This window comes from Lissotriton vulgaris, chromosome 7, assembly GCF_964263255.1.
Source record: "Lissotriton vulgaris chromosome 7, aLisVul1.2, whole genome shotgun sequence".
NCBI classification, from domain to species: Eukaryota; Metazoa; Chordata; class Amphibia; order Caudata; family Salamandridae; genus Lissotriton; species Lissotriton vulgaris.
Window position 1 is genome coordinate 1,044,450,123 of NC_141695.1, and position 25,879 is coordinate 1,044,476,001.

General features: G+C 44.9%; 1 protein-coding gene across 1 annotated transcript in view; it reads left to right on the forward strand.

Moving 5' to 3' along the window:
* Positions 1-25,879, forward strand: part of PKD2L2 (polycystin 2 like 2, transient receptor potential cation channel) — a 1,643,803-nt gene that overhangs the window by 115,955 nt on the left and 1,501,969 nt on the right. The window contains exon 3 of the mRNA XM_086929456.1: positions 10,101-10,202. Within this exon, the coding sequence (XP_086785582.1) occupies positions 10,101-10,202 (102 nt within the window). The remainder of the gene's footprint in view (positions 1-10,100; positions 10,203-25,879) is intronic.

Below are 25,879 nucleotides of genomic sequence, written 5' to 3' on the forward strand. Positions count from 1 at the left end.
CTCCACCAGCTACTGGGGCACCGTCCAACCCCAAACTGTCTAATAAATACTCAAAGAAAGGGCTGGGAGCGCTAAATCTTAGATGTTATAATTATTTAATTGCATTTCGCACAACAACTCTATCTCAGAACCAACAATCACAGAACAACAGTTCTCCAAAACAATCTTATTCTTGGGTTCTTGATGTGTTTCTTGTACAGCCGACAGCCGACGCATTTCGTCCCGAAGATAGGACGTCATCAGGGCTGTGAATGTAAAAACAAAATGTATATATACAAGTCCAAATTTTGCATCTAAATGAATTTTTTGTCATTCTAATACAAAACTTCCCTGTGTTATTGTAACACAACGCAACCTGGAACCATATGATAATTGAAGTATTCATTACCATTTCTGTGACATCAGCTTAAAAACAACGAGATTTAGCGGGATTCTTTGTATACATAGTCACAAATTCAGATGATACAAATCTTTACATGAATATTTTTCTCTGACATACTGGGGTGATATACGGGCAACCTGGTAGATTTTCACCCACCAATCAGCTGATGTCACAGAAATGGTAATGAATACTTTCTTTGAGAACCCAAAAAAGATGTTGTCAAAAGTCGCAAAAACGAAGATAGAAAGCGACTCGAGATACCACTCTCTCCGGATCTGCGCTGGCTGGCGCAGAAAAATAAAGAACTGATGTTAGGGCACGAGGGTGGCATCTAAGAAGATACCACAACGTCATTCCGGCGACCACGACGCCATCTATCGACGCGCAGGGGTACTGATGAAGAAAAATACTCCAGGTCCAGTCTGACACCTGAGGGTAATTCAAAGGTGAGGAATCCATAATTAATTGTCTGTTTCAGAAGTAAAATATAAAAAAACTGAAATTCACTAGTTTTAGTTATCTCAAGTAACCAAAAACTTGTGCCATAAAGTAGCTATAACGTATGCCCCTGCCATTCACAATCTCCTCATTAAAGATGCCATTTCAAATGTTGCAGTGATGTTATCAGTGATGTTATAGAGCATGTCATGAGTGATGTAATATGTGGGGTAGTTACCTGTGCACAGCAAGGGCGCAAATTATAGTAAGTGGTGAATTTCCATGTTTTTTTTTTCAGTTTACATTGTCACTGAAATGTTCCCTTAACTATAACATCACTTTAATCTATGGTGTTTTTCAGTGTATTTCTAGAGTTGTTTTTTACATAAAGTAATAGTTTATATACATACATAAAGCGAACTCTCCGCTGTGCACTGCTTTCAGTCTGTGGCCAAGCCTTGTGTCTAAAACCGACTATGGGCAGCCAGCTACCCGCCCTGCACGGCCTTCAGCTGTGTTTAGCAGAGGGTTGGTTGCAGCCCTCAGGCAGCTAAAACCCTGTGTGCGGCATGGTGATGACCTCAGGGCCTGGCCTGCGAGTAGCCAACTCCACGCCGTGCATTGCCTTCTGCAACACCAAAATATTAAACATAAGCCCATTGACTTTATCAAGGTGTGAGCTTATCAACATATATAAAGCAGATCTATCTTCTGTCTCCAAAAATCACCAATATGTTTAATCAAATATATATTTCGATAACTCACAGAATGCAATGTTTATTCATATGGATTACTATAAAATGTTTAATGTTTAAGTCTGCGACTTTCTTTTTACATAGTTTTTATTATTACATTTTGTGGATGAAAACTGTCAAAACAATAGTGAGCGACGTATTGTTTTTATTAAGAAAAACACAAAAATGTTTGAGTCTGTCTTTTAATATTTTTTCAGCCACAAAATGCAATCCAAAAACAACCACAATACGGCCTTGGATTCCAGATAATGAGCATAGAACTCTAGTGCTATAAAAAAATATGGTAAGTTCTCTTGGGGTGATGGATTAAGCCACTCAGGAGACTTCGTATTTTCTAATGGTGTGGAAGGGCTGCTAGGCTCCCTGCAGCCCCCACCAACATCCAAAAAGGGCTTGTGGTGCCACTCACTATTCTAGGGGCACCACCAAGCTAAAAAAGTATTAAAAAATCAAGCCCTTGCAGGACATTATAGGGCTCTCCTGAGGGATAAAACTCCGATTTCCCCTATGTTAGTAGTATGGGGCGTAGATGTATATTGTGTTAGCATGATGTATCTATGTATCTTTAGTATACAGGTATGCATAGAATGTAATCTATAACTTTTAGCTAAGTTAGTAACGGTATATGCTGTGTGTGTGTTCTGTTTTCATCGAGTAGGCCGAAACTATACAGACGCCATCTTTTCTGTTTGCGTTAGGCATGAACAGTGATCACGTGCTACCTTCCAATGGCTGTCCGGCCCTAGCTTAGTTGATTTGCTGGAGACAGCTGAATACATGCTATTCTTCTCTTCTCCTGGGACTCAAGGTCGCATCTGGCTTTGGGTGCGATAAGCGCATTCCTGAAGGTGCTGTGCCTGCACTCTCGGGCACTGAGACGAAAGTGAGTCACCCCTCCTGACCTCCCCAATCATAACTAAAGCAGAGCTTTGTACCAATCAGGTGTGCCATATATGGTCCTACCTCGAGGGCCAGGAGCCGAGTAGTGTTTTTCCATGTACGTTGACTTCATGTACCAGCCTGAAAGTATATATGTTTTGAGTGTAGGCCAACAGTCTTCTCCACGCACCTAGATGGGTGAGGATGGGAGAAGCTCCTCTATAGAGTATTCTGTATAATAAACAATTGAACTTTCTTCACTGCCAACTGACTGGTTATTGGGTAATTGGTATGTCACTCCTTTGAAAGAGTAGTGAATATTGAAGTGGCTCCTGCCGCTAATTATTCACTGTTTTCTTCAAAGAATTTACTGTGGGTGTCCCGGTGCCCACTTAAGAAAGTCATATATTATGTTCATAAGGGTGGGGGGTGAAGGCCCCCTTCCCAAGTATTTCCAGCCCTAGGAACCCTAATCCCCATTGCCAAGTTTGTTTAAGAAGGGGAGGGAGAGTGGACCCCCTAACCCCAAGCCTCCAGTGCTCCCAGGACCGCGTCCCATGTAGCCTCTTTTTAAAATGAAGGGGGGGTGAGGCCCGCAGCAGGGGCCCAGAGAACCCCATCTCCTTTTCCATTATTTTAAAAATAAGTGGAGGGGTAGTGCATGCCTCCCCCCTAGCTAGAGCATTAGGGCTCCCATGGACCACATCTCCTGGGGCCAATTGTGTATATGATGAGTGCCCTGGTACCCACCTGGGTCCCCAAAAAACGTTATGTTATGGGCTGCTTGGGGGGAGCCCTAGGGCCCCCGTAGCCCCAACGGACTCCCCAGCTGGCACCTTTTCTTTGTCCCTGCCCTGTGGGAGCAGCTGTTTTTAACTGCTCCTGGAAAGTGGGAGCAAAGTGGAGTTCCCTGCCCAAGAGAGTGCGGACAGGGTATACCTGCACTCTTCCAGGTAGGGAACCAAAGTGTCCCGGATGTGGGCGACTTGGGACACTGTAGATTATCGCGTCCTGAGGGATGGTGTCCATGGGGCCAGTATTGGCATGGGGAGGGGAGTGTGTGGTTATCCTCCCCTTGTATTAGTAATTTGGCCACGGGGATGCGTCCCCTTGGGCCCAAGAGAAGCTTGAGGAGGGGGGCTACTTACCCCCTCCCCTTCTTTAAGGACATCAGCCCTGGGGGGGAGGGGAACCCTGGAGTTCAATGGTGGCATGGGGATGGAGGACGCATTCCCCCCTCCATTTTAATTTTAAATTAGCACCAGGATGAGGGATCCCTGGGGCAGGTACTGGCTGGGATATAGGGACCCCACTCATACCCCCATCATTTAAAATTAAAATGAGAAGACCCCTGAACCGTGATTCACTGCAGGGTTTAGTTTTGATTATAATTAAAATGCAGACTGTGTATTTATTTTAAAACTGCGATCCCATGCTTTTAAAAAAATGTATTTGATTTTTTTGGGCAAAGGGGTGGTGTGGGATATCCATCTCCCCCCCGCCCCCCACAGTACATAGAGGGCAGGGTATTTCTACCCCGCCTCTAACTCACGGCAGGGGACTAAGGGCCCGATTCACAGAACTAACTTAAGACAAATTCCTAAACTTACTACTTTTGGTATTCACAGAAGTTAGGATTTTGTCTTAAGACAGACTTAAGTTAGGATTTTGTCTTAAGTCTGTCTTAAGTTTGTCTTAAGACAAACTTAAGACAAAATCCTAACTTCGGTGAATACCAAAAGTAGTAAGTTTAGGATTTTGTTTTAAATTAGTTCTGTGAATCGGGCCCTAAGTGCCTTCTGTGAATACCAAAATGAGTAAGTGCCTTCTGTGAATACCAAAATGGTAGTAAGTTTAGGATTTTGTCTTAAGTTAGTTCTGTGAATCGGGCCCTAGGTACCAAAGTCCTATCATGACTGCCTGCAACATTTCTTCATGTTACAGGCAGCAAATCAGAACCTTTGGTCCTGCGGGAGCATGTTTCCTGTAGGAGCGATTTGGGCCAACGAAGAGAAGCCCCCTGGGCCAATCAGAGTACTCTATTTTTTTTAATTGGGTTAGAGGGACTCGACCCCAACCGTTTAGATATGTATATCTTTTTGAGACTTAGAGGCACATTAGTATGATGGGCAGACTTTGTCCGCACGCCATACCCGTATATATATATATATAACCTACTGTTAGTCGCCAGTAGGTAGTTGCAATTAGGACCTAGTTTCCATAGGAAAAGCGTTTTTTGTTTTGCTAATAATCGAATTTTCAAAACTTACACTTTATTCGGTACAGCTGCTGTGTTGAAGGTTTTTCGAGTGATGTTCAAACGGGGTCGAGGACAAAGGGGGGCAAAAATGTGTTTTCCCCATGTAAATTCTAGTGGGACCTTTGAACATGCCTACAACCCGAACTTCTGGACGAGATGGCACCAAAGTTGGCAGAAATGTGGAGTTTGTTACGCAGATCACACTGTTTTTTTGTTGTGTAAATCCGTTTAGTAGTTTTAGAGATATTGAAGGTAAAAAAAATATAGATTAATAGGGATACAGACCTGCCGTGGATCCGACAGTCCCCAGGCTGAAATCTAATTGGCTGTCAATACTTGAACCAGGAAGTGTTGGCAGCCATCTTAAGAGTCAGTTTGAGCCAGGTCCCGCAAAAAAAAGATTAAAAAAAGAATAGGTGCCAGGGTGGGGACACCCTGAGCCCCTAGCCATGGTGCACCATGAGCTTCCCCAGATACCCCGCCATGGCTAAAAAGCATATATTTGTTTTTTGTTTTTTTTATCTCTGGAAAATCCATCGGCGTATCCATGGATTTTTGACGAGTGGAAAGAGGGAGAACAAAGGTCCGCAACAACCAGAAAGGGCATGTCTGTCTGTCACATGGCATAGGTGTGCATGCACACATGTGCATGCACACCTGGATTCGGTATTTTACCACCCAATTGGATTGGGTGGTAAAATACCGATTCTGTAAGGCCTGTGGGACTCAGAAGAGTCCCACCTACATATGCAAGTTACCGAATCGGTAAAAATACTGATTCGGTATTTTACCGATTCGGTAAATTTACCGATTCAGTAAATTTACCGAATCGGTAAAATATGCCCCCTACATGCCAATTACTAAATACTGGTCGGTAACGGCCGAAATCGGCCGTCACCGACCGGTATTTTTCTCCTACATCTGGCCCAAGATACTTAATTATCATACAATAAGTTGCATAAAATACAGTCGAGCCCTGGGGGCAATGCAAACCATATACTAAAATAGTGGTATAAGAACCACGTCACGAACAAGTGATAGGCCTAGAGCCTAGGAAATCGCTGGGTCTACACTGAACTACCAAAGGTTAGGAAGCAGGAGGCCCACGGGAAGCGTGTGCAGTTTCTAAACACACACGCGGGTACTCATAGGAATACAATGGGAACGAACGAATATGAAACTAGTTGATTTAGGACACTTCCAGATGGACTAGGAGAAAGCTACTGAAAACTAGGACACTTGGATAGTCAATACCACAGGAGCACCAGAGTACTCAGGTTACCTCACCCACAGGAGCCGGGTGCATAGGTGTCAAAGTGTGTCAGGTTTCTTAGCTGAATCCTATAGAGACCTGTGAAAAGATGCTGCAGGCGACCAGGAGAGAAGTGTCCGGTTGGATCCAAGGGCGGATCGAGGATGAAGAATACCTAAAAGCAAAGGGGACAGAGTCTGGGTAACTAGCCAGTGACCAGGAAGGAACCAGGAAGGAACCAGGCGATGTTGCAAGCAATCAGGTGATGTGGAGAAGCTTGTCTCTGTAGCCACGTGGACCAGGAGGTGTCGACGACAACCAGGAGCTGGATACAGATTGTCCCACAAAGGAGCTCACTGTCGGCTGTGTCAGCATCCGGATTGGAGTCCACAAGCCTTGGCAAAGGCAACCCATGCAGGAATCGAAGATGGCTTCTGTTGCAGACCAGCAAGGTCTGAGGGGCTTCTCCTTTTCAGGAAAGCAGGGGCAAGACTGGAGCAACCAGGGAAGCGGTGCAAGTTTAAGGGTTCGTCGTCACAGAGGCCACTAGCCAATGGGCAAGTAACCGGACAGATGTGTCAAGCACAAAAACACTAGCAGGCCCCGCGCGGCACTCGTGAAGTGTGGAGGGCTGTGCGTCGGTGCAGAAGGTGCTCGGGGCTGGGGCTTCTTAATCCCCAATGCACAACTTCGAGGGTGCCTCAGAAGCTGCACAAGTAGCAATGAGCAGGTTTTCCAAGATGGCCGGTCCCACATCTCTCGTCGCCTCCACGGGTCTCAGCTTTGCTGTGGCTGTGGATCGGGGTTAAAGATATCTGGTAGTCTGGTTCATGTCAGGCTCTGTGCTCGGGCTCCAGCGGGAGTGTCGACAAAGCAACCGCAGATTGCTGGATGGTGCCTGTTTGCACAGGGTGGTCACTCCAAGACCACAAGGGAGATTCTTCAGTCTTCTAGTTGCAGTAGAATGTCGAAGGTCCAGAGTTTCGCTTCAAGTTTCAGTTCAGGATAATTTAAAGTCTCTAGACTCAGCTCCTACCTATATACTAATCAGAGGGGCTGGATTACCTGCTAGGTCCCTCCTATGGGTGGGACCAGGGAAGGGAGGGTTACACCCCTTTCCCTTTGTCCAGTTTCATGCCAGAGCTGGGGCTGGAGTGCCCCAGCAACTGTCTTGAACCGGGTTATGCATGGAGCACCTTGTGTGCCCCAGGCAGTGTCTCATTTCATTCAGCCCTCCCTTCCCCAATACACTATGGCCTGTCTGGGGTGGTTCTAGCACCCCCAAGACAGGAAACTTATTGTACAAGCCTCCCTCGCTGGAAGGACTCCCAGCAGCAGGAGGTCAGATTTGTGTCTGTGGCAGCAGCATCCATTTTGTGATGCTGAGGCTCTGGTTAACTTTAACCGGGATTAACAGGAACAACATGTCTTCTCCCTCTAGAAGGGTGGAATGCTACCCCCGTCACCAGAACTGGCGAGGGGGTAGTATTCCAAAGCGCATGACACCTTACACGACATGTTTTGATAAAGCCAAACCAAAGTTAGCATTCAACCGCGAGGATTATAATGCACTTAAGAGTATATGGTATGGCTATATCCTAAAACAGCTATAAGGACATGGTTCCGAAAGCTACAGACAGGCTCAGCTCATGCTAGAGCCTCATCTCACATAAACCAAGCACTCTGCCTCCAGGATTGTTAAGGCCTGCCATAGGAGTGACTTATAGGTATATATGTGTCTATATGTAATGGTAGGTATAGGGATACTACACCTAAGCAAGGGTTGATTACACAACCTTGCCCCAGCTGAGTGATCAGCCAGTTGTGACAATGTGGATGGCCAGCCAGGGGTGGCATAATACATGCTGCAGCCCCTGGTAGGCCGTGGATGCACCTATGCCCTGGGTACCTATGGTACCCTATACAGGGGCTCATAAGGTGACCCAATTCCCAATTGGTGATGTACCTAAAGTACATGGTATGAATATAGAGAGATAACAGCTGGGCTGTGGGTCTGATTAGCAGGCCCACAGCCACATTAAAGTCGAGAACCAGTAAAGCAAAAGCAAAAACTGGGGGTGAACATAGAAAGCAGACCCTACTCTCCTACACCAACAGCCACTCAAACAGCCAACCACTTACCCATACAGCCACTTACACAGCCAGTCACTTACTGATTCAGCCATTCAGACACCCATTCACTTACCCATTCAGTCACTTACACATCCACCTATACAGCCACTCACACACCCATACCGGCACTCAGACACCCACTCACGCACATGCACACAGTCACACAGCGACTCACTTAATATGTGTTAGAAATACTATCACTCGTTAGTAGTACAGAAAGTGTACTATTTTAACTTTTGTAGTACCTTGGCATACATGATTAACACTCATAAACGTTTAGAAAACACACACTCACTGGATAATATCATCAATGATGTCATCAGTGATGTCATTTGAGATGTCATCAGTGATGTCACTGACCATGTCATGGGTGATGTAATATGTGAGGGTATAATCAGTGCTTTGCTGGGGCGTGAGTTCTAGTTAGCTCAGGTACCTATAACTGCAGAATTTCACTGGTTTTGTATGAGTGAAATGTGAGCCTAACTATTAACGCCTCAGTAACCTTTGTTTTTTTCAGTAAATGTGTGTGTGTGTATGTGTGTCTATATATATAAGACATTACAACACCATTGCAGGGTACAGGCGTGTATCGTAGAGGCCTGCATTGGATTACAGCGAGCTGTAAAGGGATGTGGATAATGTCCTGTGTTGTGTTGTAAAGTTTGATATTTGCCAGAGAGTCTTAGCATGACCTGGAAGCAAGGGAACGGACTCTCCACATAGGTCATTCCACGGTTATTGTGGTTCTCCTGTGAGCATCTGGTGTTGGAGGCTGTATTCAACTTATCCACAGTTCTTTCCCTCATTTGCTTTCTTTGGCTTAAGGTTGTTTGTACCTGTGTTCCAAACAACTGGGATTCCACACTAATTATCTCATCCACCATCACAGTTAGCTCATTTTCAGAGACTATGGATTGTCTTCATTTTAAACAATATTTATTAGGTGACTTTGCTGCTGGTGCTTCGTGCTGAGTGGTAAATGGTTTGTATATTTTGAGGGGTGTCTTTTGTGGCTGTATACGTAAATGTTGTGCAGGTTTGTGTTGACGTCTGCCATCGGAAACCCTGTTCGCCATTGTTTTCTGCCATTGTGAGGGTCCTTCGGTCCCACTCTAATGGTGGATAGCTCTAAATATGGTGCCATCCCAACATTGACTTAATTGTGCCCTGCAAAGGAGAACAGACGGACAGAGGACAGAAGTTCATCCAACAGACCATCTTCCTCTATCATGAATGACAGAGGTCCATTAGGCTTAACTCTAAATACAGAGGACAGATAACCACCGGGCTGATATACTAATCAAGTCATTCATGACGAAGGAACATCAGTCCATCCTGCAAACTCTGGATCAAGTCCTAGGTGATTATCACATTATAACTTTGGTGTCTTCGTACTGTGTAATCTCTGTACAGTTTCTTACTGGGATAGGGAGTCTTTAATGCATACATACACAGACCAAACTTGGCTAAATATATTAAAGCATTAAAGTGGATATATCGAGCTGTTTGGGACTTCTTTGACTGAGGAATGCAAGTGTATTACTTTTACTCCCAAAAATACAATGACTGTCACCCTGTTGGGCATGATGGGATAGTACAGCTTCCAAGATTCTTAAAGGAGCAGCTTTAGGTTTCACTATTTTATAGTGTTATTATGGAGCATCATTACTGCTTTCCTTTTCTATTTCACTCTTTTCTAACTGGTGTTTCATACAAATATGGCGTGTTAGTAAACTGGCTAACTTTCTTTTTTATTAAAAAAAAACAAGACAAGAATGGTGCCCATTCCAGCATATTATTCAGGTTATTTGATTAATTGGAGCAACTTTCAATATGTTTATTGAAAATTGTGTTTCCCGAACTCGCGCATACACAGAGCTATTCTATCTTGTATGAAAAATGTGTGTGGGGGTTAAATATCCATGATTAAGAGTTAAGATTGCTTAAGTTTTCCTTCCTGTGTTGCCATCAATGTAATTTTATGATTTTACCTTTCAGATCCCTCTAAATCCAATGTTGGCTATAGCGGAGAAGTAGAAATGAAATCGACACTTCAAGAATTATTAATTTACTGCATCTTTCTCATTGATATTTGCATTTGTAAGTTATACTATTATTATATATTGTGAAGATAAGTAAGAGCAAAAAAGTGATGTATTATAGAGGTGCTTTGAGAGTGAAGCACATCACAGTGCACCAACACCTTCTAGACTTTTTTTTAAAAGATTATGTTGCAGTAAAATCTTTGTCTCAGCCATCAGTAGTCTTATTGTGGGACTTTGTCTGACCATCTTGCCTTCTAGCTTCCAATCTATTGTTTACCGTTTAAACTCCTGATACGCTATTATGTACCTCTGTCATTTTGACTTTGTGAATATCTAATGTAAGAATGGAATTCACCTAGAGGTCGTGTTTTGCAAACCTTCTGAACAAGCAGAAACCAGGTTTTGCAGAGAACACAGCTCCAAAAAGTTAATTTGTTCTATTAACTACCCTTTAAAAAGTGAGGACTTGAATTAGGATAAATTGCGTTCAATGACAGATTGTTACCGTGTTTAGAACTGCAGATGTGGTGTCATCCACAACAGTGATGTTTCTCAGCAAGCAGTTCACGTTGTGTGAGAGCACGGCTGGGATTGACTCCAACACAACAGGGACTTCAGGTGAAAACTAACTTGATGTGTACAGCAGAGCTCTTCAAAACCTTATGTTGTGCATACCCGTAGTCCATCTGCTCTCTCGAATGACCTCTATTGGCCTAACGTGTAAGCAAAAAAATGGTGGTCCTAGTATGTCAATCCATAATACAATAAATATGAGCCCACGACATCCACCAGTTGCAGTCACCACAAACATAAATACTTTTTTTAAATTCTGGTTTCCCCGTCATGCTCATGACATACCAGGACAGCCGAAGTAGCTTGTTGTTTTCTGGTTAATTTCCTTTCTCCTGTCATTGTAGGTGAGTCAGGAGGACATTACTCGAGCACGGTAATGCATTAACAAATATTGTGCCCATGCAACGCAGATATCAGTCTTCCTTTAGCAGACAACAAGAGAAATGTGACGAGTGGTTGTTGATTTCTACTACTATGTTGTTGTATTGGTACAGAATGACAGTTGTTGCCTGAGTCAGTCACAGCAGTAAAAATCATCTTGAGAGTTTACTGCTATTACAAAAGTACTTCTGGTATAGATGGTGATAATTCTTAATATTATTGAGGCTGTATGGCTGTATAATGCTGAATACGAGTACAAGCAAACAGTGTTGACCTTTGTGTGCGTTCCATTTATCCCTATTCATGATACATATTTGACAATGCAGTACGTACCAAAAACGTTTGTTTTACATTGCCTTTGACAGGTTTTTCAATAGTTTGAGGTGAAACTGGTGGATGTGGTCCTCTGGAATCCCACATTTGAGATGCGCAGAATGCAGAGGGGCAAAATTCCACCAAGAAGATGTACTCACTTATACAAGATTAGTAATATCTTCAATCAGCATTTGACTAAAAAATATGTCACCGACAATGTGGAAAAGATTTCAAAACCATGCAATTTATCAGAGTCTATCGTGAGGTTCCCTATTGTACGAGAAATATAGAAGCAGTTTATAAACTCTTCTATGTAGACAAAATCCGTAAGTCCATAGACAATACAGGAACTCGGCATTTGCCTGACATTGAGGTTCTAAATCTCGAATTTCTCTCAACACCTTAAGGGCCTTTTAAATGAGGATTTGATATATGCCTATCATAAATGTTTGGAAGTTGATCATTTGCTTGTCCTCTCCAGATTGAGACCTACAAAACTATTGCATTCTTAAAACTAGATTATAAAATGTAGTGCTCTTAAACAAATTCATAAAATGGAAGTGACGGTTCAGTGTAGCAGGCTGATGCTGTTGCCTGATCAGATTAGCTCAAAGGATCAAGACTGATTAATCTTGGATATTCCATATTTTACTGTGTGGAATATGTAAACAAAATATCATGAGAATCCTAAATTATCTTTTCCGTTCGGAGGGGACCCTGTCTGGCAGTTCAGGGTAGCCTGCTTCCATGAGGAGCAGAGTCTATCTTGAAGTGCCCCCCAATCCCCTTCCTGAGCTGCAGGGTTTGTATTTCGAATCCCCTGGTGCTAAATGGACCATTATGAAATAGAAATCCACTTGAGCTGTGACCATACACAACCAACCGAGCAGTACTATGGAGGAAGGGAGGACAAGCAGGAGGGGAGTAAGGACATGGAGAGCAAGCTGACACATGAAGGCAGGCTATAGTAGATTTTCCACCAGAATGACATGGCCTGTGCCAACTCATTCTGCGAATGGCCATAGGCTGTTTTCAGTGGAGATGTTTGCTGAATATGTTGTGAAAAAAACTGAAGTTAAAATGATGTTCTTGTCAGGTATGGTAATATGATGTTTCCTAGCATGAAAAAGCTCCAGAAATTCCCTGAAAACAACAAAGGTTAAAGTGAAGTTATTGTTAGGTATGTTAATAAGATTCATCTCTTGTTAAAAAAAACATTGAAATTCACTGAAAACATCAAAAGTTAGAGGTTGCTATGAAGTAAAAACTAATGCTTAAAAACAACAACAAAAAACACTGAAGTTCGCCAGTTATATTTCAGTGAGTGGCCCTCATCCTGCCAGATCTCTCCTCAGCCTTCGACACCGTCTCCCACCGCACTCTGGCAGCCAGACTCCATGACGCCGGCATGCGGGGAGCTGCCTTTGACTGGATCCATTCATTCCTCGCCGGCAGAACCCAAAGGATCAGACTCCTACCCTTCCTCTCCGAACCCACAGAGATCAACAGGGATCTTCACTCAGCCCCATCCTCTTCAACATCTACATGCCCCCCCGCCATCGTCAGATAGCACAGGCTCAGCATAGTGTCCTATGCCGATGACACCTAGCTCATCCTCTCGCTGACGTAGAACCCGAAGACACCAGACTCTGCTTCCAGGAAGGAATGAAAGACGTTGCAGCCTGGAATAGCAACAGCTGCCTAAAGCTCAACTAGGAGACAGAGGTCCTCATCCTGGGACCATCCCCCACCGCTTGGGACAACGCCTGGTGGCCCTCCACCCTCGGAAACCCTCCCACCCGATGGACCACGCCTGGAACCTCAGCATCATCCTAGAGTCCTCCCTCACCATGATGCTGCAGATCAACGCCGCCGCCGCTACCTGCTTCAACTCTCTCCGCAAGACTTTCAAGTGGGCCGGCCCCCCCGAAGTCAGAAAGACCATCAACCACACACTCATAACTAGCAGATTAGACTACGGAAACGCCCCCTACGTGGGAATCAACAAATCCCTGCTTCTCAAACTCCAGACCATCCAGAACACTGCAGCCAGACTAGTCCTTGGTACCCCACGACACAAGCACATGACCCAACACCTTTGAGACCTCCACAGGCTACCCGTCGTGAAAAGAATAACTTTCAAGCTATTCACCTACACCTACAAATCCCTAGACGACATCAGACCCAAATACCTCAACCAAAGAATCTCTTTCCAGGCACCCAAACAAAACCTCCACTCCGCCAACCTCGCCCTCGCAGTGACCCCGCACATCTGCAGAGGCAGAGCAGGTGGAAGAGCCTTCTCCTGTGTCGCAGCCAAAACCTGGAACAAGCTTCCAGTCAACATCAGAAGCTCCCCCATCCTGCACACCTTCAGGAAAGGAAGCGCCTCAAGACCTGGCTCTTTGGCTGACCCGGAGCTCCATCCCCCCCACCCCAGCACCTTGAGACCCTCTCTGGTGAGTAGCGCGCTTTAAAAAATAACACATTAGACTCTGCCTCCTAAGAATAAATCATATCTAGGGCCGTAACTCACATAGTGAAAACATCTCACTAGCATAAACCTACATAGGTAAAATAACTTCATAGTCACATTGCAGAAACATCACCTTAGGCAATTACTATCATAAACATAGCAAAATCACATTGGGCAAAAATCACATTAGGGCTTTACACCCTACCCACATACCAGCCCCCTGGCCAACTGGCCATCCAACAAGGGGAATCAAAAAGCTCTGTGTCCAGAATGTCAGGGCGCGCTGCCAATGCAGCGCCAGTCAGGGGTGCGCCACCGGCGCAAAACCTAAACGTTGCAGCTGCCCACTACTTGCTGGGCAGCTGGGACAAATCACAAGGGCCTAAACGTTGCAGCTGGCACTAAGTGCTGCACTGCTGTAGCAGGCCTGGCACCTCTGTGCCATCTCTGTCCCACACAGGGACTCTCTCTCCGTTGCGCCTAAACGGTTCAGCTGCCCACTAATTGCTGGGCAGCTGGGAACACAACACTGTGACAGGGTCCTCACTGACCCTAGAACAGGACTGAACATGGGGACAAGAACCTGGACCCTTCAAAGAAATATAGCCCACGTTGGAGCCACACAGGCTCTGAAACAGCTGAGGGGCGTTGGAGCCATCTAGCTCTATAAATACACATTCCCCCAAGTCCCTCGTAGGGACTCTAAAATCACTGTGGGCCTCGTTGGAGCCTGCAGGCTCTGTAAAGAAATACATGCCCCTAAGTCCTCCGTGGGATTTCAAAACAAATGGCCAGAGTAGAGCCACGCAGGCTCAAACAAAACATTCCCCACGGTGGAGCCTCCGGGGGCTCAGGAAATCGATATGCCCCAATGCGCTGTGCACATCGTTGGAGCCGCCCACTCAGCACACGGGGCCGCTCGGACTCAAATACTGCCCCCCTTCGTTGGAGCGGCCCCCTCTCGGGCGGGGGGCGCTCAAGAACGTGTGCGGCCGTGTTTCCCCTGCCCAGCCCTCACTTACCGGGCTCGGCAGGACTTCTGCGCTCTGCGCCCGGGCCCTCTTCACCCGGTCCCCAGTCTCGGGACCGAGACTTTTTAGAATGGAGCCCGCAAGGCTCCGGGATGCCTCCGTGGCGGGGGCAGGCACGGCACTGTGCCTCACGCCCCTCTTTCTCTTCCTGTCAGCTCCAGGCGGGTGGGCAGGCAGGCATCTCCGGTCTCCCTCTCCATACGGGAGACCGGACAGACAGGAAACACCAAAAGCTTCCCCCAGGCAGGGGGAAGCAGTACAAAGGCTCACCAGGCCCGCCCTCTTCCACTACTTCCGGGTCGCGCTAGGCAGCACCGGCGGCCCATGGGAAGACTGTGCACAGGCGGCTCAGGCCGCGTCGGTGATTTCTTCACGGGCACAATGAGGGGTGGCCACCCTCGCTATAAATATAAAAGTAGAAACAGGGTGCACAAGGAAAATAAGCGAGGTGGGCACTCGCATCAAAAAGGAGCCAAAGGGGGGGATCGCAGCATCGCTCTGCCACTAGGCTCTCCATTTTCTAGGGACGGCAAATTTCAGTAGAATAAAGCGCTCAGCCTACAAATAGAGCGCAGGGAGTCTGCAACAAAGCCTTGGCAAAGTCAAAGCAATGCAAAAAGGTACAAGCAGTCCTGGAGATCAAAGATCGGAACTCCCAGCAAGGAAAATCCTCCAGGCATCCAGGGGCTGGGCAGGGCCCAGGGAGGCAAGCCTTCCCCTGGGCCCAAGCAGCAGCACGCCCCTGGCAGGATTCAAGTCAGAAACAAGAACATTTTGTAAGGGGACACAGCCCCTTTATATACCATAAAATCCTTTGTCTAGCAGGGTGCAGGCAATGTGAGAACCAACTACAACTGGTTATAGGGAACTCCTTTCGCTGGCCAGGCTGGGGACATCAGACGCACCACAGGGGGTGGACCCAGCATTGTGTGGGGAAAGCCCAGCCCTATTCAGGCCCAGGTGCACCCCTCCCCTCTCATCAGCATGCTAATCACTCCATTCACCACCGGGGCAGACCCACCCAGACTCTTGGAGCCAGGCTCACCAGCCAGCTTCAGCCAATCACACGCCAGACACAAATTACACAAATATGCCAACTTCAGAAGTGGCACTTCCACACTAGACACAATCATGCCGCATATATCATTGCGCAGCATTCAATCTCACGAGTTCGCACATACCAAAACTCGACCCTGCACTCCCCACACATCAGGAACTACCATGGGCATACATATTCCCCATTCAATCCTATGGGAGGGCAGGTCACTCTCACCACACACACAGAGAGCTCACGCACGTTACACTGTACCACAGTGAAAAAGTGCGCAGAGGCCTAAAATCACCAACACCAGGTCACAGAAACAGGCTAGGAAAAAGCAAAAAGTTTCGGGGTGAACCTGCCAAAAAGGGCCAGGTCCAACAGTCTGCATATACTTATGTCAGTTACATATAACAGGGGAATTCCAGTGTTTTTGGTTTCAAAACTTTGTTCTGTGAATTTTGAAGTTTCTTTTTTTTACTTAAGTTAAAATCTTACTACCTTGCTTATGTATTACTCTACTTAATCTCAGGTTTTTTCCAGTGACATATATATATATATATATATATATATATATATATATATATATATATATATATATATATATATATATCCATACTAATATAATAAAGGGAGAGTCCAAACCTTTGAAGCGGGTAATCTAAGGAACCACAGCACCAATGACAACACCCAATACAGCGTTGGAAAGGGCAGCTGCAGCAGAAGGACATAGGCTATGCAGACACCCACCATATACATTTAAAAGGTAAAAGAACCATGCCAGCAAAGTAGTCCCTTGTAGGCGTGTCTGCGTTGTGCTGTGGGCGTGTGCTGGGGGCGTGACAAATGCTGGGGGCGTGTGGTACGTTCCGTCCTTCATGCCATGTCTCATATTGTGTGCTAATCCCACCCTGCTCCCTTTAAATACCCCTGCACCCCATAATTATAACCCACCCTTACTCCTTAAAATACTCCAACACCCTTAAACACTAACCCATCTTAACCCTATAAATATACCCTGTACCCCCAAACCCAAACATATCCCTGAACACTATAAATACCCCTGTACCTCAAAACCCAAACCTACCCCTGAACCCTAAAAATACCCCTGTATTCCAAAACCCAAACCTAGCCCTGAACCCAAAAAATACCACTGTACCCCAAAACCCAAACCTACCCCTGAACCCTAAAATACCCCTGTACCCCAAACCCCAAACCTAGCCCTGAACCCTTAAAATACCCCTGTACCCCAAACCTACCCCTGAACCCTAAAAATACCCCTGTACCCCTGTACCCCAAAACCAATACCTATCCCTAAACCCTAAAACTACCCCTGTACCCCATAACCCAAAACTATATATGAACCCTTAAAATACCCAAACACCCCAAAACGTATACCTCAGTACCCCAAAACATATACCTCTTTACCCATACTTACCTTATCCAAACATTAAAAAACTATGCTTTTACCATTCATGCATTTACAACGAATTTCGTTGTAAATGTATGCGTGGTAAAAGCATATAAAATGTAATGCCATGCGTTATTTTGGCATTGCGGAGTCATGGTACTTTCGTAATGAAAGTATGCGGAGTGATGGTATGCGGAAAGAAAGTTGCGGAATAATGGGTGTTTACCCTCCCCCGGTAAGTACATTGGTGGCACGACGGCCCACATCTCCAGCAACATACTCATATTTTTTCACCACCCATTTGAAAAATGCACAGGTCTCTCTCATTGATGGCCAGCACCGACATACACTTTTAGACACACCTCCTGCCACAAGTTCTAGAATTGCGAACTTTAGAGCTGGGGAGCTACGTTAGAGTCTCTGCATCAGCTCAACATCCTGTGATTCCAGGCAAATCGCTTTGTCTCCCCGTGCCTACCACAAATGAATGTGTTCTTCTGTAATGTAAATTGTGCTCATGCCATGTTGTCGAGATCGCGCTATATAATATTGCAAGGAAAAATAAAGTAGGGAAACTCGAGTTCACACACTACTGAACACGCACTCTTAAGTGCATCAGCAGTGCACTGTGAATCGGAGCGTTTCACAGGCCTGTCACAGATAAGAAATGCTATCAAAACGAAATCCTACAAAACAATAAACTACTGGCCGGCAGCAATTCACACCCGGACAACGCGGGACGGGCTGCTAGTATATATATATATATATATATCTCTTGGAATCCTCTCGCCTCCTTATCCCTCTTGGCGGAAGTCACGGCACAGCAAGCAGGTAAGTTTTCAGATAAATTATTTTATTTTACACACCATGTGCAAAACGTTTCCGTGCATTAAATTGACGGCCTACGTGTTTCGGCTACTACTAGCCTTCCACTGGACCATAGAGTCCCTGGAGTCTAGACCATTTTTAAAGTGCATAGTGCAGATATCCTTTTTCCCTTTCCATTGTTCCTCTAGACTGTCAACCTATCTTACAATCTACGGCAAAATGGAGGTCGCCATTTTCTTGATATGAAACATCACAGTGAAGTACATATAGATGTTAAATAAATTCAAGTATTTACATTTCATTATAATCTGCATGTCACTGTTTCTGACCAGAACCGTTTCGATCACAGTGAATCAAAGAATCAAAAATAATCATATCTTTTTTCCATTGTCTTTCCAAACATCCATTGTTCATTGAAAAGGTTTTCAGTTCTCGGCGACTATGTATATTATGTACAAATTTCTGTAACCTCAGATGAAATCCTAGTTCGAAATCCTATCTCTTATTCACTCTTATTGGCTAGTTTGCCGTCCATATTGTAAAGTACATGTTTATGTTTCAGCAAGTTATGTCAAAAAGGACTCCTGTTTAAGATCAACTTCATCTTTTTACATATAACCTCACAGTCGATTCATCCCATCTGTCTTTCAATAATCACTCTCTTTTTTGTGTGTCGGTTCTTTCAATATTTACATGGCGACCCCACCACTACTTTACAACATATTTACACCTATATACATATGACCAATTGATACTGGAGTTCAGACATTTGGCATGGTTCATCTTATGTTGTATTTACAGATGTACAAATAGTTTGGCATCTTGATTGTGCCCATATGGATACTCTGTCCCCATCCCCAGGATCATTCTTGATTCTAGTTTTCGTAGTTGTAATGTACGATCTCCCCCTCTCTCTGATGGTTTACTGAGCTTGATCCCTGAGTATTTCAGTAGGATGGGGTTGCTTTGATGACATTCAGCGTTATGTTTGGCCATGGGGTAATTGGGTCCTCATTCTTGATCGCACGTAGGTGTTGGAGGATCCTCAGTTTTAATTTGTTTATGGTGCTTCCTATGTAGGGCTTTCCACACGGGAACAAGAGCCTGTAGACCACGTGTTTCGATTCGCACGTTATATGGTCCCTGATTTTTTCCGATCTTCCATTTTGCAGTTTGTATTCCGTAATATTTGTGCCATGCTCACAGGCCTTGCATTTGGCTCATTTCCAGAATCCAGGTGTTGTTAACCATGAGGTCTTTTTTGGTTGCTTAATTTGTAGATGACTCTTGGTGAGAATATCACATAGGGATGACATTTTCCTATATGTGATTTTTGGGGATGAAGGTACATTTTCATTCAGAGTTTCATCTAGGAGTAAGATGTTCCAATTTTTCCTTAGGGCTTTCTTCAGTTCATCACTCTGATTGTTGAAATCCATGATCAAGCGTGTTACATTATTAATCTCTCCTGCTTCAATGTTCGTTCCCTTCGTTTTGCCACTTCCTGGTACTAGGAGATCTGTTCTCTTTTTCAAATTCATCCTTGATTTTGCTGTTTCGATGACTTCATTTGGGTAACCCCTTTCCCGGAATCGGTTGCTCATTCCTTCTATTTCCTCTTCCAGATCCTCCATTTCAGAGCAGTTTCTTTTTGCTCGTAACATCTGTCCATACGGAATACTCCACTTAACCTTCGCTGGATGCCCGCTGTTAGCATGAAGTATGCTGTTACAAGATGTAGATTTTCTATGTATCTTAGTACATAGGCGGTCGTTCTTCACAAAGGTTTCCACATCCAGGAAGACAAGACTTGTTGCACTAATGGTTGATGTGAAATGGAGAGTGTACTTGTTATTTTCCAGCGAATCAATGAAGATATGAAGCTCTTCTTTACTTCCGTCCCAGATGACAAACAAGTCGTCGATAAAACACACCAGATCTTGATTTTTGAATGTTTTTTCTTTTCTTGTTCCACAATCTCATTCTCCCAGATGGCCATCAGGAGGTTTGCATGCGTTGGAGCAAATGATTTCCCCATTGCGGTCCCCTGCTTTTGAAGGTACAGGTTCCCCAAGAAGAGAAATGCATTGTGTGTCAGGCAGTAGATTAGCATGTCTATCAACATTACAGAGTGTTCCAGATGGCTCACTGATCGTGTCTCCAAGATCTTCTTAATGGCTCTTACTCCATCCTCTTGGCGTATTGAAGAGTAAAGAGAAGCAACATCTATCGTTGCCATCAGATAGTTTGTCTTCCACTCAATCCCTGATATTTTATTTAAGAAGTCCATTGTATCCCCAGATATGAAGGTAGTGAGGTTACATTGTTCATTAAAAATATGTCAATGAATCTCGATGTTGTCTCTACCAATGAGCCTATGGAACTCACAATCGGTCTTCCAGGTGGTGTAGGGAGAGCTTTATGTACTTTTGGTAAAAAGTAAATGGAGGCTGTGATGGGTTTATCCGTTTTCAGATATGAATATTCATCTACGTCAATCAGACCTTTGTCCTTCCACCCCAATAGTAGAGCATGATATTCTTCTGTCCACTCTTCCATTGGATTCTTTTTCAGTTGTTCATAATGGTCTTAATTGCTCAGTTGTCTTTTGGCCCTTTGTCCGAGGATTTTATTATTATTGTGGGGTCATTTTTTAGTTCTGACATCGCCTAATATTCCTTTGGCGAGAGATTGTTTAATTTTCTATTCCACATCTCATCTTTGTTCTTAACGGATTTTCCAGAAATTCTTGTTATTTCTTCCACCATTATCTCATGGAATAGGTCGACTTTATTCCCTGGTGGTAGTCGTGGGCAGAATCGTGATTGTTTCTTCAGTCCACTTTCTCCTCCACTATTTGTGGGTATGCCGGATTGATTGCAAAAGTCAATATCCAGTTGAAGTGAACTTTCACTTTCTTCTCGGCTAGATAGTGTATTTTCCTCAATTGATGTTAATGCCCTCATTGCTGGTAGATCCTTTTGAGCAATAGAGGACAGATTTCTTTTTTCCAATGGGCATTCTGGTTTCCGATGTTTTATCTCAGAGAAGTATTTCTTCAGTTTGATTTTCCGACAAAACTTATACAAGTCAATGCGAGCATTTGGTACGTCAATGTTTTTATTTGGGCAATAGGATAATCCCCTATTCAATAGTTTTAGGTGCATGTCTGATAACATTTTGCTTGATAAATTGATGACTATGTTATCAGTTTTTATTGTCCTTTTTTTCAATGTTACTTTTGTTTTCCTTTGCCTCTCTTTGACTTTGTTCCTCCTTCTGCCCCTTCTAGTTGTGGTTTTGTTTGGGGCTTTGATTGTTCTCTCCCCCACGTGTTTGCTTTGCCTTTTCCCCTCTGTCGCGTAATCATCTGGGCCAGTTGCATCTCCCCGCGAAAATCCAGTGGCATTGTTGTTGTTTCTTCATCATTTGAGCTGATTTCTGAGCTGTCAACCACATCCGTATGCTCTATTCCTGCATTTGTATCCATCACAGCACGACTTCTTAAAGTATCATATTTGCGAGCGAATGTATAGATCCGCCCGTTTGCATAATCCAGCCTATCTCTCATGAATTTGTTTGCTTTGCGTTTTTCTACTTCCATTTCAAGTTTGGCTACCTTCTTCTGCATGTTCTCAATTAACTCTTTATTTTCTTCTGAGACAGGGTTGTTGGCAAGTTCCAGTTCTAGTGCTTCAATTACACTTGTTATTTTCTCCAATCTTCTTTCGGCATGTATATTGAGTGTCCTCATGAGTTTGAAGGAGCATTCATTTGTATCGGTTTGCCACTGTTTCATTAAATCTGGGTCCAGATCGTTCAAGGTGGGCATAATGAGTATTCTGAGGCCCCGAGGGACTCTTTTGTACTCTATATATTTCTCCAATGTTGTCTTCTCCCACCATTTATTAATTTCCAAGATTTTTTGTTGCTGTAATTCCCTCAGAATATTTCAAACTGTTCTGTTTTCCTTCTCCTTTCCCCCGCATGTCCTCTTGTATTTGCACTTGTTGTAGGAGTATTATCATCATTGAGTAGCTCACTCGCCCTTATCTGGCGGTTTCTTGACTTATCTGCCATCTTAGTAAGCAAGGTTGAAATTTTTCTCTGTTATTGCACGTGTTATTCTGCTTGGTGTGTCACGTTTATTGTATATATCAGGTTGTCTGCCTTCTGCTCCTCAGATTAGGCAAATTTCCCTGTGTACCTGCTGCTCCTTTGTCAACACGCTATCGTGTTCCCTTGGATCACAAAAATGCTGTACTGCCCCTTTAAGTTTTCAGCCTTTCTCAGGTTGCTTGTTCCGGGTTTCTGGGGGCTTGTTGATCGCGCATAGATGCGTTTGCCTGATTACAGATCTGAACGCGGCGTCTGTTCACAGCGTGTTTACAGAAATTGTCAGAGTTTTTATTTGCGCTCCAGATGCTAACGCATTGGTTACTTTCCCATGCGGTTTGCTCACAAGCGGTAGTCACGGCTCCACACTGCTCGCACGCCACCTCCGCCGCGTTCACGAGCGATGCAGAAACCGCCCAGCCTGCTCACTCACCGCAGGGTCTTCACCAAACGATCCTCCCGCAACCGTCTTTCCCCACGCTGTGAGTCAAACGTCCTCCGATGCGGCAATCAGGATATGCAGCAGAGGTGTCGGTCGTGTTTCTTCTTTATAATGTCGACTGGAGTCCTTTCCCGACCGCCTCGCCTAAGTTGTGAGTGCCTGTGATGCACGTCCCAGTCCACGTGTAAATATCTCTTGAAATCCTCTCGCCTCCTTATCCCTCTTGGCAGAAGTCGCGGCACAGCAAGCAGGTAAGTTTTCAGATAAATTATTTTATTTTACACACCATGTGCAAAAAGTTTCCGTGCAGTATATGGACGGCCTACTCATTTCGGCTACTACTAGCCTTCCACTGGACCATAGAGTCCCTGGGGTCTAGACCATTTTAAAAGTGCATAGTGCAGATACCCTTTTTCCCTTTCCATTGTTCCTCTAGACTGTCAACCTAGCTTACAATCTATGGCAAAATGGAGGTCGCCATTTTCTTACTGGCGGTCACCAGTAGGTAGTTATAATCAGGACCTATTATCCATAGGAAAACTGCAACATTCTATTGGCAATAACTTTGGCGTCAATTGATGAATCTTCTTGAAATTCTCCAAACTTTTGGCCAGTTCAGTTCCGCTCCTTCCCTAAAAGTTTGGGGGTGATTAGTCAAGTGGGGCCCGAGAAAAAAGGGGGTCCCAAAATGTGTTTTCCCTATGCAATTTCCCATAGGACCTTTAGCCACGGCTACAGCCCGAACGGCTGAACGGAATTACACCAAATTTGGCAGAGAGGTAGTCCTCAGTTCCGACTTGTGCCTTTTGTTTATATGGTGTCAATCTGTTCAGTAGTTCCTGAGAAAATTACGGTTAAAGTCATTTATATATCTATGGGCACAGTGGATCAGTGTATTGCGCGAGGATTGGCATCGTAGCATAAGCGCACCATCCCGATCACACGCTCAATGCTAATTGGCTGTGAAGCGGTTGTAAACATTCAAAACCAGGAACTGTTGGCAGCCATTTTATTCCTCGGTATAAGCGAAGCTGAAGAAGTCTGTGAAATATGTGTGCAAAACCTGAAAAGGGGCAGGGTAGACACACCCTGACCCCCTAGGCCTGCTCAGGGGGTCCCATAAGGACCTCTAGGGCAAAAAAATTAAAAAAGATTTTTTTTTAAAACGCGGATGGCGTTGGATGCGCGTATTTCGCTGCCGAAAAAATGAAGCATGTATTTTTGAGATATACATTAAGCTTATGTGTTTAGATCTTGGGTTCAAGTTCAAGTTAAAGATTTGTATAGCGCACTACTCACCCAGAGGGTCTCAAGGCTCTTGAGGGAGGGGGGGTACGTTACTTATCGAATATCCCTTGTGTTTATTTGCGAGATTTTAGTACCTACAAGTAAGTACCCATGCAGAGTCTAAAGTTCAATAGGAAGACTCTGTTCCCCTCATCTGTAAAATGTACACCATCTCTCCTATAAATGCCATGCATATTGAAACGCAGATTGTTGTGGTATATGGTAAGCATGGGCAAATTTTGTGAATTCGCGGTTCGCGAATTTGCGTATTCACGAATTCGCTATCCGCAAAATCCACGAACTCTTGCGAATTTGCGGATTTTTTTTGTGTTCGCAAGGGTTTCTGCCACTTTGCAAGGGTTTTGTACCAGTTCGCAAACGCAAACTTACTTGTCGTGTCGCAATGGTCGCGACTATGTTGTTTCTACGTCTGGTTCATCACAGCACCCTCTGTTTCACCACTGCCACCCTCTGGTTCACCCATGCCACCCTATGGTTCACCCATGCCACCCTCTGGTACATCACTGCCACCCTCTGGTTCATCACTGTAGATTATGGGGGGAAAAGGCAGCACACCTTCCCTGCTTCAACTGACATGAATTAATTTGGGGTTGATTAATGTGGGTTGATTAAGTGATGTGTCACTGAGTCTGGCACCTGCTTTCTTATCTGTAATTTCTTTCTGTTGCAGTGCAACTTTTTTTCACAGGACCTTTGTGGCCTACTTGTAGCTATTCTCTGAGCCTGCTGTGAGGGTCAGAGCAGGGTCATGGAATAGTTGCAAGTAGGCAACTGAACTCTGGAGGGGGCCCTCAGGAAGCACTACAGGGAATGGTTACTAATGATGAGGTTGAACTTTTGCACCTGCAGAGTGCTTTCAGTTTTGCAAAAATCGTTTTCTACAATTTCGCGGGATTCGCGGGGCGCGAATTTGCGCGAGTTCAAATTTGGAAGCCGTGAATTCGTGCGAATATGCGTTTTGTTTTTTTGCGGTGTGTTAGTTCGCAAGGTTTTGTGCGTTTTAGCAAGCCGCTTGTAGCACAACGGCGTGAAGTTACCCTCACGGTCGTTCACGGGCGCGGCCATTTTGTTTGCGTGACGTGTTTCCGGGCGCTATGTGTAATCTCGCAAAGTGTGCGGCTCGCTAGTACAAGTTTGCGTGTGATCGCGAGGAAAATTCGCGCGAACTTACCCATACGGTCGTGAACGGGCGTGGCCATCTTGTTTTTCATTCATTGCTATGGTTCTGGGCATGCTTTCTGTATCCTCTGTCAATCTCTGCCATCCTTTGCTTGTTTGAAGTTTTTTTGGATCTATTTTACTTATTATCTATCCCTCTATTTTTCTAGCTCTATATTTTTGTGTTTTCTGCTACTTTTTTGTTAATTTTAAACTACTTTTTTAAACTCTTTTCTTTTCTTCTTCCCTATTCTATTTCTTCCTTAATATTTACCTTCCTTTCTGCCCAGACCATGGTAAAGGGAGCCGGGAAGCAGCCTGAGAAGGGGAAAGGTCCCGCACCCCGTGCCCGGCCCGTGCGCGGGCGTTTGAGGGGGGAGACAGTCACAGCCCGGGAGATCTTTAGCTCGGAGGAGGTGGCCGCACTAGTTTTTTATGTCCAGCGCCGCCTCCCCAGGACCATCATGGCAGGTGGCAAGATCGCTAGCGGCTACGGGATCCGGGAGCGCCGGAAGCGGTGGGAGAAGGTGTGCCAGGCCATGTACCAACACTCTCGGGTCCGGCGCACCTACAACCAGGCCACCCACCATTGGACGGATCTCCTGGACCGGGAACGCGACTTGATCAACCTGCTCGGCCTCGAGATCCCCTGGC